The 18,028-nt window shown below is 40.0% G+C and overlaps 2 protein-coding genes across 8 annotated transcripts in view; one reads left to right on the top strand and one right to left on the bottom strand.

The window, feature by feature from the left end:
• Positions 1–6,779, top strand: part of CUNH1orf112 (chromosome unknown C1orf112 homolog) — a 43,808-nt gene extending 37,029 nt beyond the window's left edge. For all 4 annotated transcript variants that reach the window (XM_039235789.1, XM_039235786.1, XM_039235788.1 and 1 more), the window contains 5 exons: positions 174–287; positions 2,401–2,505; positions 3,562–3,642; positions 4,586–4,702; positions 6,532–6,779. In XM_039235789.1, the coding sequence (XP_039091720.1) occupies positions 174–287; positions 2,401–2,505; positions 3,562–3,642; positions 4,586–4,702; positions 6,532–6,756 (642 nt within the window). In that variant the 3' untranslated portion in view covers positions 6,757–6,779. The remainder of the gene's footprint in view (positions 1–173; positions 288–2,400; positions 2,506–3,561; positions 3,643–4,585; positions 4,703–6,531) is intronic.
• A 637-nt stretch (positions 6,780–7,416) lies between these two features.
• The window catches only part of SCYL3 (SCY1 like pseudokinase 3), a 49,113-nt gene continuing 38,501 nt past the window's right edge, over positions 7,417–18,028 (bottom strand). For all 4 annotated transcript variants that reach the window (XM_039235791.1, XM_039235792.1, XM_039235793.1 and 1 more), the window contains exons 11-13: positions 13,017–13,188; positions 8,051–8,742; positions 7,417–7,536 (exon numbers count right to left, since the gene is read on the bottom strand). In XM_039235791.1, coding sequence (XP_039091722.1) covers positions 7,477–7,536; positions 8,051–8,742; positions 13,017–13,188 — 924 coding nt within the window. In that variant the 3' untranslated portion in view covers positions 7,417–7,476. The remainder of the gene's footprint in view (positions 7,537–8,050; positions 8,743–13,016; positions 13,189–18,028) is intronic.

Below are 18,028 nucleotides of genomic sequence, written 5' to 3'. Positions count from 1 at the left end.
GGTCAGCCATTTGTTTGTTTTATTCAAATTGCACTTGTGAGTTTGTAGAGTGTTCAGCTGTTCTGGGTTTTGTTGTGTTTTCCCTCCTACACACCCATCAAAATTTTACTCATCAGGCCTCTACAAACTATTTGTTTTCATTTATAACTGTTCTTTGGTCTTTGCCACTTTAGGTAGTAACCTTGCAGAGCTCACTGCTTAAATTAGAGCCTCCTGACCATGTTTGTTTGGCAGTGCTTGATTTTGTATCTTCTCTGGGAAAATGTTTTATACCTCAAGGTCTCCAGGTAATACTCTTCACTCTTTTGTCCCCCCCAAATTCCTTTAATTCTTTTGTTCATAAAATCTCTGTCAGAATTACTAAAATCTTCAGACTTCTGATTTCTGTCTGAAATTCTGTGGACTGTTGACAGTGAAAGTTGCGGGGGGGAATGTATTTTGTGAAGAGAGGGTGACTTTGTCAGAATGGAACTCATTTTAAGTTTTTTTCTTTTTAGAAAAACATATTTTGACATGCAGATTACTTAGAGTTGGCAGTAGTCTGAGAGCTTCGTTCCAGTGGAGCTTTAGCACACGATGCCCCCGAGGAAGGAAGACATTTATGTCTAATAGGGAACAGTATATAATGAGGAATTTGGGTAATTTATCAAAGCTATATATACTCTCCATTTTATATCCGTGAAAAAGAACTTGTTTTTTAACATACTATTTTTGAAAATGTTGCCAAGTATATATAATTGACAAATGGATATTTACTTATAAATTACACTGAACAGGCCTGGCAATACACTACTTAATTTCCAAATACAGCTCACAGCGAAAGATTATCCTCCTAAACTGAATTTTCCCTTTCTTATTACTGTGGTCAATCTAGATAGTTGGCTTTTTTCTTTTTCACCTCCATGGGAGAGATTATAAAAAGCTCACTGATGAGAACCTTGTCATGTAATTAGAGCAAAAATATGATGGATGTTATCTCAATAGCTACTAAAATCTTTAAAATGAAAACATTTAACTGGCTAGTTTCTAAAGGACTCTTATTTGGTCATAGGTAAATGATATCATAGTGTTTTCATCATACCAGGTTATGTTTCATGAGAGAAATGTAGATGTTGACAGCTTCTTTTAAACTCTGGACAAAAGTATACAAAGATGCTTGCATTTGAGCTGTCTTCTTTTTAGCCTAAAATAAATTCCGAAACACTGTTTCATTCATGCATAGCTGTGGACCCTGATGGGCCCAGACCCTGTAGAACAAATGATTTATTAGCAGAAGTTATATATTCCCCAGAGCGAAGGCCTGAAAAATTTGGTGGATTCATCAGCATATAAGAACCTTTAAAGCCAGGAGATGAGATTTTTTTTTTTAATTCTTTTTTTTGTTTAATGTTTATATTTTTTTGAGAGAGAAGGAGAGAGAGACAGAGCATGAGCACGGGAGGGGCCGAGAGAGGAGACACAGAATCCGAAGCAGGCTCCAGGCTCTGAGCTGTCAGCACAGAACCCGACGCAGGACTTGAACTCACAAGCTGTGAAATCATGACCTGAGCCAAAGTTGGACTTTTTAACTGACTGAGCCACCCAGGTATCCCTGGGATTTTATTCAAGAAAAAAATTGCTGAGTTTTTGCTGTGTGTCAGGTGCTGTTTTAATCACTGGGGATTCATTAATGAACCATACTAATAAATATGTACCCTCAGCCTGTTGGAAGGCAATTAAGAAGGAGTGATGTAGCATATGAAATATTGTAGGTGCTCTGGAGAGAAAGAAAGCAAGGATAGGGAAGAGAGAATGTATGTGGGGGTACATTTTTAATTGGGTTATTGTCAATGGCATCCTCACCGAAGTGAGCTGTGAATAAAATCTCGAAGCTGAGAGAGCAAGCCATGCAGGTATCTGGGGGAAGCGTCCTGCAAGCAGGGGAAATAGTCAAGCCTGATCCTTCTTGAGAGCATGTCTGATATATTGAGGGAAGCCAGTAGAGCTAACACATGGGTAATGGGGCTTTCATTGTAAGGACTTTGACTTTTACTCTGAAGGAAAGGAGAAGCTCTTGGAAGCATTTGAGCAAAAGAGTGACAAGACCTAATGCAGATTAATATGTACTCACTGGGACAGAATTATGGAAACCTCACAACCTTAAGAATAATGAACGTTGGAGCACCTGGATGGCGCAGTTGGTTAAGCATCCGACTCTTGATTTCGGCTCAGGTCATGATCTCACAGCTTGGTGATTTCACGGTTTATCGAGTTCCGTGCTGACGGTGTGGAGCCTGCTTGGGATTCTCTCTCAACCCTCACTGCCCTTCCCCTGCTCGCTCACTCATGCTCTCTCTCAAAATAATGAATGTACTCTATTGAGATTTTCCTCTATTTAATAATATTTGGTTCTCTTTTTAGGACAAAATTCTGCCCAACCTGTCTTCTATTTTTGCCTCACTGCTAGCTGACAGGAATTGGATACTAGAACAACATACCTTAGAGGCGTTTACTCAGTTTGCCGAGGTAATTATAAGACCAGGCTATCACAGTGACCTCCAAAACAGTTTAGTATTTGTGGTATTCCAAAACATTCCAGAAACATTTATTGATCTACTTTTGATCTTAGTCATTAATATTTTCTACTGGAGGAGATATTGCTAATGATCTATTTTGCAGGATCTAAAAATAAAGCATAGAGAAATAAAGGGACTTTCCTAAGGTCAGGGGCAGTAACCAACAGAACCGAGCATTCAGACCAGGTCTGCTAACTTGGACACTGTCATCCAGACAGTATTTTTCAGTTTGAAATGAGTAACACACTTCATCTCAAATTATTGTAGAAGTTAGGGAGACGAACACAGACCTGTGAGCTCAGGTCCATGGAGAAGGTGAGCCTGCTGCTCTCTTGCCTGTCACTGTACAGTCAAGCCTGGGCCCAGAGATGGAGCAGAGGTGACTGACGCTCACAGTGCTGTGCTTGTGCAGAACCTGCATTGTCCTGAGGTGCCTTGAAAGGACTGTGAGCTGACGGACTTCTGAGTGTCCTCTGACAGTTTTCTTTTAAAATGTATTACTGATGGACACTTAGGCTCTTTCCATGAATGGATCAAGAAGATGTGGTTTATCTATACCATGGAATACTACATGGCAATGAGAAACAATGAAATCTGGCCATGTGTAGCCACATGGATGGACCTTGAGGGTGTTATGCTGAGCGAAATAAGTCAGGCAGAGGACAGATACCATATATTTGCATGTATAGGAGGATTAGGAGGAACTTAATGGAAGACCGTGGGGGAGGAGAAGGGGAAAAATACTTGGGGAGAGGGAGGAAGGCAAACCATGAGAGACTCTTGAATACTGAGAACAAACTGAGGGCTGACGGGGAAAGGGGGCTGATGGGCATGGAGGAGGGCACTTGTTGGAATGAGCACTGGGTGTTCAACTTGACAATAAACTATGAAAGAAAAAATATAAAAAATGTATTCTTGATTAAAGTAGCTTTTGAAACTCACGTATTTGTCTTTGCTAGTTGTTGACATATTTTAAAATTGATCTCATTTATCAATCTTTTAATAGGGAACAAATCATGAAGACATAGTTCCACAGTGTCTCAGTTCTGAAGAAACCAAGAACAAAGTTGTATCCTTTCTGGAGAAGGTATTTATGTAGATCAGAATAGGGTACCACATATTTTGTCATCTTTAAAAATTTTGGTTGTAACCATGTTAAGTACCTTCTTAAATTGTTCATAGTGCTCAGTGCAGAGGTGACACAGTTAACAGGTAGGGCAGGTCGCAGACCAGGCTGGGTCACTGTGCTCACAGTGGGGGTGGGGGGGCGCTGAGTTCAGGCAGGGAGGGGACTGGAGGGCCCTGGATGTTAGCCTAGATTCATGTGGAGAACTGCCTGAGAGGCCATGTTTATCCCTCTCATTTACACAGAACTTTACATGGCTTTCCTGCACCAACAAAGACTTTGTTTTCTAAACTGTGGCATTTTTAAAGCTGTTTTTAATAATTAGAACCCAACTGTTGAGTCATTTTGGCTCCCGTGTCTATGCTCACCTTGGAACTTATATGGGGGAAGTTCTAGGGCGTAAGGGGCTAATTGCAGCACTAATAGAATAGTTAAACCACAGATTTAGAAGACCAGAGAAAGTGAATTATGCTCAACTACTGATTTTTTAATACCATGCCCATTATTTAACTGGCCATATGTGGATGTTTATATGCACGTATACATATAAGTATATATACCTTATATATAAGCTGGTGAGGTATGTGTGTGTACCTTGTTCTTGCCAGTTTTTCACCTTGTACAATGAAGGTTCAGCTTTTCTGTAGGGGGAAGGAGAACACTGGACAGTGACTTTATCCAAATTACATGAAGATGGTACATTTACAGACGAATCCAGCTTCCAAAACTTGCCTAGCTCACAGGCTAAGCCTGAATAGTTTGATACTGGGTGCTTGTACACACAAACACACACACCACATACACACACATACACACGCACGGCATCTTCTCATTTTCTGAATATCACACCATTTTCTGTCAGAGAATGCTTGGTGTTTACTTGATTTTTCACGATTTGTGGCAGACTGGGTTTGCAGATGAAACCGCGACTTCCAGGGTTGAACGTGTGAAACAGGAAAAAGTTATTTTCTGGGAACGCTTTGCTAACGTTGCTGTAGAAGCAAAGTGGTCATCTTTACAGGTATGGACTTTATAGTATGAGTCAAGCTTTAAGAGAAATTCTTACTGATAAAAGTAGAAAAAAACCTAGATGGTTCCTGTCCTATTGAATATCAAAATGTAATCAAATCAGGGTGCCTGGGTGGCTTAGTCGGTTAAGTGACCAGCTTTGGCTCAAGTCATGATCTCACAGTTCGTGGGTTTGAGCCTCACATCAGCTCTGTGCTGACAGCTCAGAGCTTGGAGCCTGCTTCAGATCCTGTGTCTCCCTTTCTCTCTGTCCCTCTCCCACTTGCACTCTCTCTCTCAAAAACAAAAATTGTAATAATCAAATCTAGAAATGTAAAATTCTGTTTTACAGTAGCTGCTCTCTTAACAATCATATTTCCTCTTTTTGAAAGGTTATCAGTACATAGAACAGAGGTGAGACCACACAGAAACAACAAGGTTTTTTTGTTTTGTTTTTTTAAATTTTACTTACTTTGAGAGAGAACAGAGGTCACACAAGCAGGGGAGGGGCAGAGAGGGAGGGGGAGAGGGAGAATTCCTAGCAGGCTCCACACTGTCCGCACAGAGCCTCATGTGGGGTTTGAACCCATGAACCGTGAAATCATAACCTGAGCTGAAACCAAGAGTCAGATGCATAACCAACTGAGCCACCCAGGTGCCCCTACAAATAGGTTTTAAACATCATAATATCACTACTCTTTCAATAGGACTTTCAATTGTTTATAGTAACTTTTGGGAAAGTTCTGTATTTGTATCAGTGAAGCAACAAATGTAGTAGCTTCTGAACCACAGAAAACCAATGAACTGACCTTCCAAAATGCTTAGGCTAATCCCTTGCCTAATTCGTCAGTCCAGCCTGATAATTCTTGGCAGTGTCTAGAAAGCATATCTACCTATAAAAAGGCAGAAATCTGATACCACTAAGGATATTCAAAATACTGTTTTGAGCACTGACGTATATGTGTATATAGAATTGCAATCCATATAAGAAATAGCACTCTGGTGAGTTTAGTTATAACTTTTATAAAGAAGCAAGTTTGTTAATAACTTGTTTTCAAGAAAGACTTTTACAGATTTTACACCTAACAGTTACATATCGGTGTAAATAAACCCTCAATAATTTATTCTGACCATGGGGCACCTGGGTGGCTCAGCCGAGTGTCTGACTCTTGATTTCGGCTCAGGTCATGAACGACCTCATGGTTCAGGAATTCAGGCCCCACATTGGGCTCCACACTGACTTATGGAGCCTGCTTGGGGTTCTCTCTTTGTCCTTCCTCTGCATGTGTGTTCTCTCTCTCTCTCTCTCTCAAAATAATTAAAACTAAAAAATTTAAGAATCATAATTTATTATGACTTTCCTTAGGAAGGCCATGATTACAAAGGGTGTCTTGGCCCCAGTCCACACCCCAGTGCGGTGATGTCAAAAGCCTGACAGTTTCTTGAAGTGGCTCTAAAAGCTTCTGAAAGACCACAGCTCTCATTTATAAACTTAGCAGTAAAAACTAAACTGGGACCATTTAGAAAATTCATACTTGGGGCTTTTTTGTCAGGACAGATTGTAAGATATTTCCATAGATGCCTACTGGAAATTACTGGATGAGGCAGGCGTTTCTCTTGGTTTCCTTGGGCCCTAATGTTAGCGGGACTCATGGGAATTCCTTCCCATATTTTTCTAGATTGCAGGGGTGGTGGTTCCCTCTTCCCCTTGTGAACCAATGACTAAATAAAGTTTGCACATAACACTTTGACACAGGTTTAGAACTCCAGAACGAAAGTTCTTTACCATCTTTGGGATGGGTATCGCTGTATCACTTATCACAGGCTTTTCTCATTTGCCAGCCTTGTGCAAAAAGAGCCCGTTGTGAGCTCCCTGCGGCAGACGCGTGCGAGTCAGCACTGCAGGCAGCATCAGGGGCCTTGGAGGCAGTGGAGCTGCTACTCCAGACGTCTCCTGCTCCAGACTGGCTTCCAGTGAGACTGGAGATGCTCCAAAAGAGGATGGACAGCCTAAGACGACGTGTACTCTCCGGTGGCCTCGGAACGGACTGGACCCCCTCCCACTAGGTAGCACTGAGTATCACCTTTGTCCGCCTGCTCTCTGGTTTGTAAATGAATGCATTGATGGAACTGTGCATTTCCTAACACATATAAAACAACTTTTGTAAAGTTGAATCTAGTGAAAATAGTCTTTATTGGACAGAGAACAGGTCGAGGGGGGAATATTTCTCATGAAGAACTTTGGTACAACGTGATACATGTGGAACAGTCCGGAACTGCCCAGGTCCCCACGGGGCCCCTCAGATGGTACATCTGTAAACAAATAAATAAGCTGCCCAAGGAAACCTCAGCAATCTAAAATCATTTATATACTTTATAGCTAAAACTTTTTCAGTAAGTTGTATTTCATAATAAAGCTTACTCTTCTGTTAAAGAAATGGCACAAAATTAAGCTAATCAGCTTGAATTTTTGTATTTATTTTCTTTACTTCTGGAATTGTCCTGGAAAAAAATCAGTCAATTCAACCTTTCCACGGCGACTTGCTCTTCACAGAAACTGGCCTCAGGCAGATGCACACAGGCCCCTCCACAAACCAGCGTGGAGCCTCCTCACCGCCAGGGCCCGCCGCCACTCGGGGGGGCTCACACTTCAGTTGGCACAGACGGGAAAAACGGTGCTTTTTGGTTTTCTGGTCTGCAGAGCCTACTTTTGAGGTATTAGTTTGATTTTTTTTTTTTTTTTTTTTTTTTTTTAAGAAATCCTTTGCCCTAAAGTTTCACCTGTTGTCACCAGTTATGATCTTCCCAGTTCAGCTCCCCTTCGTCTCCCCAGCCTTCGGCCTCTCCCTGTAGCGAGATAAAGCAAACCAAGGGCAGCCTGCTGAAACCAGTCATTTCTGAATTCAAAGGAGCCTGACGCTTGCCTTTTGATGCCAGAATAGATTTCCTCGTGCTAAACTCGCCTACTTACTGTGACAGGAAGCTGAAGGGAGGAGGATTACTTTGGTTCCAGAATTACAAAACCGCAGCATTGTAAAGATAACTAACTTCCCAAGGACCATATCGATCGAAAATCAATCTGATGACATCCTGTTCTTGGCTTAATCCCTCTCTAAATAAGTTATCCTGGTAATAACCAGTGGCCCATTAAACACTTAACTAAGCACGGGACATTCTTCTGGGGAAGGAAAGATCTCATGTGTAGGAACTGAGCGTCTCCTCCTCTTAAGCAGCTGTGTGCATTAGTCTCTTCCCTCACTGGGAAAACAGCAGGTTTGTTATAAATGAGACCAGGCAACCCGTATGTACAAGGGCACCCTTACACTAGCAGCACCTAGCAGCACGATTTACTAATCCTCACCTCGGTAAGTTCTGCTGCAGCGAATTTTGAGGAAAACTGCATCACTGATGAGACGTCATCCTTGCTGGAAACCATCATTTCTGTCCTCAGTTCAGGCAAAATGAGAATAGCAGCTGAAGGCTTAATTTCTGGGATCATATCTGCAAACCAGTCCAACTCTGGATCTTGTACCGGCTTCTTTTTTACTTGAATGGTAAACTCCTCTCCTAAACCCAGTTCTGATGGAGCCTTAAGGCGTCTTTCTTGTGACACTTTTGGTGGCTTGGTTTGGTCTGGGTCATCCCCACTTGGTGCAAGACCTGTCTTCTGGTGCAGGCAGGGTTTCAAAGGCTTGGACTCTTCAGTGAGTGAAAACAAGGCAGGAGTGGCCTCATGTCCCCCTGCGGTCCCAGGCCTCACAGTGGGGACTCCTCCTGCATCTGTTTCAGTATCTAAGCTGCTGGGCTCAAAGTCAACCCGTGCCACATCCTCCGCGTTCAAGTTAGAGAGCGGGGACGTGGAGGCATCGTGGGGTTCTGCAGGACAAATCTGTATGCTGACAGCTTTGTTTTCAGGCTCCTCTGGCTCGCTCCAGTCAGGCCACTCCTCGGACTTTTTAGAACTTGATGGGAAGTTTTCACTATCTCCTGAGGTATTTTTCACATTGGAGAGTCCATTCATGTGAAATTTAATAGGCTGAGAATATTGATCACCTGTGGGGATATGTACAAAAATTATCCTCATAAAATGTTAGGAGTAAGCAATATATTTAGGAAAAGGTTAACACACAAACACACACAGTATGGCTTTCATTTCTTAGAAATATCCAGGTTACTAAATTGTAGCTACAAGAGAATCCCCGCAGAACATGACAAAGATGTAAGTTACTCAAATGCCTAAACTGAGCTTTGAAGGCAGCACACCAGGCAGCAACTGGAGCATCTGATCCTTTCCCAAATATTCAAGCATGTTTACTGATATGATTGTCTATAAACAGAGAAATGTTCTAAGCCAGGCAGCGTCACCCCCAAACAGTGGTGTGTGCTCAACTGGACATACCCTCATTTTAAACAGATTTCCTTAAATGTGGGCAAGGCTGTGGAGTCTTGTGCAGTGTGGCTGGACGCGACTCCTGACACTTCCCGATTTAACCACATGACTCTCTCTCGTGGCAAACCTACTGCCATCTAACAAAACTGTCCTCCCAGGATACAATTTGGAAAATGCACCAAAGTCACATCAGTGACTGACACGTCCGCCAGCTCTCCTCACCAGTCACAAAGAAATGGTAAGTATGTGCCCTGTAGTCCAGGAAAAGCAATGAGACCCCAGCTGACTACAAAGTCCTAAGTGAGAAGAGAAATCAGCCTCATTATTTCCAAAGTGCCTTTAATTTTCAGAATTTAAAACTTCATACTCAGGAAAACATTCACCCAAACAGTGGAAAAGCTACTGTAAGAGTACTGTAGCAATCTCTCTATATTATAGCTTCTTGCTGCTGGGCATGTCGCCAGAAAAGAAACATTTAGGGACTGTGTGGGGGTGGGGGGGACGGTTCTCCAAGACCGGTGCATCTGACTCTGCCGGCTATAGACGAAGTGTGTGGGACAATCTGAAGATACATAAAACTCCCCAAATAGAAGGGATAATAAATTGCTTCTTGCTCTGACAGGGGAGGTGAGCAACAGTTAAGGGAAATGGATATATTTAACACAGATAAAAGAGATGTTGTATACAGGGAGAGCATCTTCAAATATCTGCAGAATCACCTGCTGCAGAAGGGATGGCCTGTCCCCTGGGTGTTTATGGGCGGGCTAAGTATGTGGTGGTAAGGGACTCGAAAGGATTCACGCACTGGCTGAGAAGCTGGATTAGACAGAACCTTTAGGACCTAATTACAAAACCGTAATTGATTCTAAGAATAAAAGTCTAAAAGTACAAGCACACCAATGTGAATGTGCTTAATGCTACAAAACTATACAGTTAAAATTGTTAAATTTTAGGCTATAGAATTAACTTCCAACTGGGAAAAAAACGGTTTCAATAAAATGTTGTCGTTAACAGTTTACCTGAAAGTTCATACTCCAGAGTGGACACTGGTCAAAAGGATTCTAGCACAATTTTTGGCTTAGTACTTCCGTTTCCTAGGAGGGTCTGGGGTAAGTCACCACTCTGAGGCTTGCCCGGCCCCGCAGGGTCTGACCTCTACAAGCCCAGCACCTTCTTGCTTGCTTCTGCCACCACCCTCCCTGCGAGGGCCACCAGGGTCTCCTACCCAGTGTCCCCTTCTCCAGTTCTCTTTCCTTTCCATAAACCTCACTAGTGTCCCATATTCTTAAGTCTGACCATATAGCAAACTGCAAAGGAATAGGAGGAGAAAGAAAACGTCCGGGGTGCCCCATGTGGATGTGCCCTTCCCAGCATTCCCCCATGTCTTTCAGAAGAAGGTCCACTCTTACCTATAAACTTGAAATGCAGGAAACAATGAAAAGAAATGCAGGCTGCCTCCAGGGCTCAGCAGCCATCTTGGATGAAGAGCTTAACTAATTTGGGAAGTCACTAGGATTAGGCCTTGAACTATCTCAGAAAGTTTTCAGAAAAATCTATTTAATAAAAGTTCAACTGTTACTTCTGATTTGGTGCCTTTTTGGTTTCTAAGATTATAGGTCAACAGTAAATAAAATGTCCAGGACTAGGAAAGTGCATCTAATAAAACAGATTTGAGTGGGGACTCTTGCTAACTCAACATGCAACAAAGTTGCCCCTCAGAGACTGACGCCCCCACCCTTATCTCAAAACTGTGTGTACCCTCCCTCCCCCAACAAATTCCTCTGCTACGAATTATAAATAAATCTCTCATTTGCTGTTTGGTGTACTCTGCTAACACACACACACACACACACACACACACACACAAACTGGTAACACAAAGACTCCATTCACTCGATAGAGTATGAACATATCCTGGTCAGAGGGAGCAGCTTCATCTTCACCCTCTTCAAGCTCCTGACTGACCATGATTTCATTAGCACCAAGAAAAGTAAGACCTGTCGAAACTTCAGGAAGCCAGCGTTGCTTTAAAAATTCTCCTGGAACCATAATGAGATACCACCTCACACCTGTCAAAATGGCAAAAATTAACAACTCAGGGAAACAACAGATGCTGGCAAGAATGTGGAGAAAGGGGAAACCCTCCTGCACCACTGGTGGGAATGCAAACTGGTGCAGCCGTTCTGGAAAACAGTGTGGAAGTTCCTCAAAAAATTAAAAGTAGGACTTTTATTTTGTATGTATGACCCAGCAATTATACTACTAGGTAATTTATCCAAAGGAAACAAAACTGCTGATTTGAAGGGGCATGTGCATCCCAATGTTTATATAAGCAGCATTATCGACAACAGTCAAAATATGGAAAAAGCCCAAATGTCCACTGCCTGATGAAAGCATCAGGAAGATGTGGTATGGGGCACCGGGGTGGCTCAGTCGCTTAAGCGTCCCACTTCGGCTCAGGTCATGATCTCATGGTTCGTGGGTTTGAGCCCCGCGTCAGGCTCTGTGCTGACAGCTCAGAGCCCGGAGCCTGTTTCAAATTCTGTATCTCCCTCTCTCTCTGATCCTCCCCTGCTCATGCTCGCTCGCTCTCTCGCTCGCTTGCTCTCTCTCTCTCTCTCTCTCAGAAAAAAATAAAAAGAAAAAAAGAACTAGAGTATATTATGCTAAGTGAAATATGTCAGAGAAAGACAAATATATGATTCCACTTGTGGAATTTAAGAATCAAAACAGATGAACATAGCGGAAGGGAAGGAAAAATAAAAACAGAGGGAGACACACCGTAAGAGATTTTAAATACAGAGAACTGAGAGTCGCTGATGGGGTGTTGGGTGGTGAGATGAGGTACATGGGTGATGGGCATTAAGGAGCGGACTTGCTGGGATCACTGGGTGTTATATATAAGTGATGAATCATTAAATTCTAATCCTGAAATCATTATTACACTATAGGTTAACTAACTTGGATTTAAATTAAAAAATAAATTTGAAAATATAAAATAATTTTCCTGGCATGAGAATTAGAGAAAAGTCTATCTCAGAGTTCCTTTCTACTGTAACTGTTTCCATGCTATCTAATTCACTATCCATGAGAACTGAATCAGAGATTCGCGTTTTCTAACGAGGTCACCACCCTATTTGGGGTTATACCAAGGAACAAAGGAGAAATGACATTGATATAACATTTTTATTCTTGACTTTTTACATTCTATAAAAACCAGCAATTATTGCTATGTGCCAATGGGAATATACCAGAAATAAGGATTTTTTAAAAGTACTTAATTTACCTAAGAGGTCATCAAAATCAAAAGAACTTAAACATCTAGTGTTGTCAAGAGCTGCTACAACCGTTTCAGAAGCTGACAGACAGTATCCATTAAAATTTTAAATACATTCTTTGATCCAGTAAGTCTACTTCTGGGACTTTATCCTCTAGCCATAAAAGGCAAACTACATAAAGTTACAGGTACAAGGATATCTACTGCAGCAATGTAGTGGTTAAAAATCCAGAAATGAAAGCAATATCCATCAATAGGGAAATCATTAAATGAATTATATTCAATAAAATATTAGGCAAAACTGTCAAAAAAGGTGACATTTCTGTGTACTGACCTGGAGGCCAGTCCCTGAAAAGACACTACACGAAAAAAACAATTTTCTCATTGTTTTGTTTAAAAATCCTCTTTATGGGTGTGTGTGTGTATATACACACAGACATCTGTGTATCTTTGTGGGCCTAAAAAAAGGGAAGAAAACATTTCCACTAAACTATTAAAATTGACTACCCTGTACACCCGGAAGGAATTGGGAGAGGGAAATTACACTTTCTTTAGTTGTCTGTACCATCACACTGACGACAACCTACCTGCACTATTTGTATAATGTTAAAAATCTCATTAAAACAACAATAAAAAGCTATACCTTTTAATCATTCTTACCTTCTGGGGAAAGATCCACCATTTTTGTAAAGCTTGGGGCAGTACGTTTGAAGATTTTGGTTCTTTCACCTCCCACAACCACCTCTGGTCCAAGTAAAGACACCAGCACTGCTAGGCTATGAAGAGTAATTGCCACAATGGAATCACTGGTATCACGGAGGCCCAGTAACACCTAGGAGTAAATCAGGTAATAAGTGTTCACAACCACATTGCCTGTCTTTTTTTCCCCATAAACAAGCAGCTGGGCTGCAATCAGACTGGTTGTTCAGATGATTTCATTTCTTACATACATGTTCTAAGCGGTTCTCAACTACTGGTGGTCAAGGACCAGTAGTTTCCCCACCCAATCACAGACTGATACACTGTTAAAAACAATAAAAGCAAAAATAAATATATTGGAAATAACATAAAATTACTGTGTTAAACTGCTATAAAAGGTTCCAGACTTGCCTGTCAGTTCCCACCCCAGGACCAAAGGCAGCTGAGTGCTCTGGAAATCTATACCCCTTTAAGATGGCAGCACCCAGTATTCCCAGGAGGCCTCCCAGCAAATACCAACCAGCCCTGACCCTGCTTAGTGTCAGATCAGCTAAGACAGGGTGTTCAGGGTAGTATTGCTGTAGAGGATTTTCCAAATTCTTGGGAGAATCTAAATACTCCAATCAAAAGACACCAAGTCTTTTGGTTATGGACAAGAGCCCATAACTGTGGCAGAGGGGCTAACTGCAGACATCTAGACTAATCACTGGCCCTACTCACTGACAAGTAGGATGAACTCAGAATTTCAGCAAAGAGATGGAAAATATAAAAAAAAAGAACCAGTCAGAGATAAAGAATTCAATAACTGAAATAAAAATACACTAGAAGGAATTAAAAGCCATTAGTGGAGCCAGAAGAATGGATCGGTGATCTGGAAGACAAAATTATGGAAAGCACCCAAACTGAACTGCAAAAAGAAAAAAAATTTTAAATGAAAATAAAGGAATTCAGTGACATCATCAAGCATAATGACACTGACATTACAGGGATTCCAGAGAGGAGAAAAGGAAGCAGAAAACTTACCTGAAGAAGTAAATAGCTGAAGACATCCCTAATCTGGGGAAGGAAACAGACATCTAGGTCCAACCAGCAAAGAGAGCCCCTAACAAGATTAACCCAAGGAGGTCTACACCAAGACACATAATAATTAAAATGGCAAAAAGTAGCAATCAAGAGAATTTTAAAAGCAGCAAAAGTAAACAGTTACATACAAGTAAAATCCCATAAGGCTGTCAAGCTGATTTTTTAGGAGAAACTTTGCAGCCTGTAAAGGGCTGAAAGGAAAAAATCTGTTGCCAAGAATGATCAACCCTACAATTATCTTTCAGAGCATAAGGAGAGATAAAGAGTTTTCCAGAAAAAAGTTAAAGGAGAACATCACTACTAAACCAGCCTTATAAGAAATGTTAAAAGGAATTCTTTGAATGGAAAGAGTCAGGAGTAAGAATATTATGAAAGGAAAAAATTTCACAGGTTCAAGCTGTGAAAGTAAAGTAAAGACAGTAAATTAATCATTTATAGAGACAATATGGAGGTTAAAACTCAAAAGTAGTACAAACCAACTATATCCACAAAAAATCAGCCAATGAATACACACAATAAAAGATGTAAAATATGACTTCATATACACCAAAGTTTGAGGGGGGGAGTAAAAATTAAGTTCAAATATCTTCTGAAAAAGCACTGAAGTGACTATCAATATAGACTGCTATACACTTAGGATTTTATATATAAACCTGATGGCAATCACAAATCAAACACCTGTGATACACAAAAAGTAAGAGAAAGGAGAAAACCATCAAACCACAACAAAAGAGAGCAAGAGAAGGAAGGAACCGAGGAGAACTACAAAATTAACCAAAAAAACAATTTTAAAAATGGCAGTAAGTACACAGCTATCAATAATTACTTTAAATATAAATGGATAAAATGCTCCAATAAAAGGCACAGGATGACTGAATGTATAAAAAAACAAGACCCATCCATATGCTGCCTATAAGCGACTCACTCAGACCTAGAGCCACATACAAACCAAAAGGGAAGGGACTGAAAAAGATATTCCATGCAAATGGAAGTGAAAAAAAGACGAGGTAGCAATACTTTATATCAGACAAAACAGACTTTAAAACAAAGACTGTAGCAGAAGACAAAGGGCATTGTCTATGCACCCAACATAGGAGCACCTAAATACACCAGGCAAATATTAATAAACATAGAGAAATTGATAGTAACAGTAATTGTAGGTGACTTAAACACCCTACCTACATTAATGAATAAGTCAGGCATAAAATCAACAAGGAAACACACATTAGACAGATGGGCCTAACAGATACATAGAGAACATTCCATCCAAAGCCAGCAGAATAGATTTATTTCAAGAGCACATGGAACATTTTCCAGGGTAGATAACATGTTAAGCTACGAAGCAAGTCACAATAAATTTAAGAAGACTGGAATCATATTAAGCACCTTTTCCAACCACAATGGTATAAAACTAGAAATCAATTACAAGAAGAAAACTGGAACATTCATAAATACAGAGAGGTTAAACAACATGCCAATACATGTTGCCATAGAGATTAAACTGAACAACCAATGGGTCAAAGAAGAAATCAAAGGAGAAAATAAAAAACTTTGAGATAAATGAAAATGGAAAAAGAACATACCAAAATATGTGGGAAGCAACAAAAGCAGTTCTAAGAGGAGAATTCACTGTGATAAATGCCTACCTCAGGAAACAAACAAAAAACCCTCAAACATTAACTTTATACCTCAAAGAATAAAGGAATAAATAAAATAGAAACTAAAAAGAAAACAAAACAAAACAAAACTAAGAGCTGGTTCTTTGAAAAGATGAACAATATTGACAAACCTTTAGCTAGATACATCAAGAAAAAAGGAGGACTCAAAATCAGAAATCAGAGATATATATTACAATTGATACCACAGAAATACAATGGATTATAAAACACTACTATGAACAATTACATGCCAACAAATTAGACAAAGCAGAAGAAATGGATACATTCCTACAAACATACAACCTACTAAGACTGAATCATAAAGGAACAAAATCCGAACTGGCTGACTACTAGTAAGGAGATAAAATAATCTAGGAACTCTCAACGAACTAAGTCCAGGACCAGATGGTTTCACTAGTGAATCACACCAAACATTCAAAGAAGAATTAATACCAGTCCTCAAACTGCTCCAAAAATTGGAGAGGAGAGGACTCCTTTTATAAGGCCAGCATTACCTGTTATCAAAACCAAAGACACTATTAAAAAAATTACAAGTCAATATCCATGATAAGCACTGATGCAAAATTCTTCAAAAAATATCAGCAAACTGAATTCAGCAATACATTAAAAGGATCATACATCAGGATCAAGTGAGATTTATTCCAGAGATGTAGGGATGGTTCAACTTTTGCAAATCAGTATAACCACATTAACACAATGAAGGATAATCATACAATCATCTCACCAGATGCAGTGAAAGCATTTGGCAAAATTCAACATACATTTATGATACAAACTCTCCACAAAGTGGCTACATAGGGAAGATACCTCCATATATTAAAGGCCACCAATGACAAGCCCACAGCTAATAATCATACTCAACAATGAAAAGTTGAAAGCTTTTCCTCTAAGATGAGGAACAATACAATGATGTCACCATTTTTATTTCACAAAGTACTAGAAATCCTAGCCATGACAATTAAGCAAGAGAAAAGAAAGGCATTCGAATCACAAAAGAATAAGTAAAAACTGTCACTATTTGTAGCTGACATATATACATGACAACATATATACATGTATAGTCAAACTCTAAAGATACTATCAAAAAAAACTGCTGGAATAAACAAATTCAGTAAAGTTACAGCATACAAAATTAATATGCAGAAATCTGTTACATTTCCATACACTAATAACAAACTATCAGAAAGATAAATTAAGAAAACAATCCCATTTACAGTTTCATCAAAAAGAAAAATTAATACCTAGGAATAAATTTAATAAGGATGTAGAAGACCTGTACACTGAAAATTACAAGTATTTAATGAAAGAAACTGAACACACAAATAAAAGGAAAGATATTCTGTGGTCATGGATTAGAATAAACAATACTGTTAAAATTCCCATATTACCCAAAGCAATCTATAGATTCAGTGCAATCCTCATCAAAATACCAATGACGTTTTTACAGAATTAGATGAAATAATCCTAAAATTTCTATGGAACCACCAAAGACCTCGAATAGCCAAAGCGATCTTGAAAAAGAAGAACAAGGGGCGCCTGGGTGGTTCAGTCGGTTAAGTGTCTGATTTCGGCTCAGGTCATGATCTCACGGTTCATGGGTTCGAGCCCCATGTCGGGCTCTGTGCTGACAGCTAGCTCAGAGCCTGGAGCCTGCTTCAGATTCTGTATCTCCCTCTCTCTCTGACCCTCCCCTGCTCACGCTGTCTCTCCCTCTCTCATAAATAAATAAAACATTAAAATTTTTTTAAAAAATTAAAAAAAAGAAAAGGAAGAACAAAGCTGGAGGTATCATACTCCGTGATTTCAAAGTATATTACACAAAATGGCAGTAATACAGTATAGTATTTGCATAAATCAGACAAATACATTGGTAGAACAGAATCAAGAACCTAGAAATAAAGCCACACAATGCAAATCAAAGCCACAATGAGATATCACCTTAAATCTGTTAGAATGGTTAAAAGCAAAGATAAGAAATAATGAGACAAGAGATAATGGCAAGGGTGTGGAAAAAAAGGAACCCTCATGCACTGCTTGTGAGAATGTAAACTGGTGCAGGTACGGCGGAAAACTGTATGGAAGTGCCTAAAAAAATTAAAAATAGAAATACCATATGATCCAATAATCCCACTACTGGATATTTACCCAAAGAAAATGAAAACATTAATTTGAAAAGATATATACATACCTACGTTTATTGCAACATTATTT

The sequence above is a fragment of the Hyaena hyaena genome, unplaced genomic scaffold (assembly GCF_003009895.1).
Source record: "Hyaena hyaena isolate Hyena2069 unplaced genomic scaffold, ASM300989v1 scaffold_103, whole genome shotgun sequence".
Classification (NCBI taxonomy): Eukaryota; Metazoa; Chordata; class Mammalia; order Carnivora; family Hyaenidae; genus Hyaena; species Hyaena hyaena.
The sequence above is the reverse complement of the archived record's forward strand: the minus strand, read 5'-3'. Positions and strand labels throughout refer to the sequence as shown.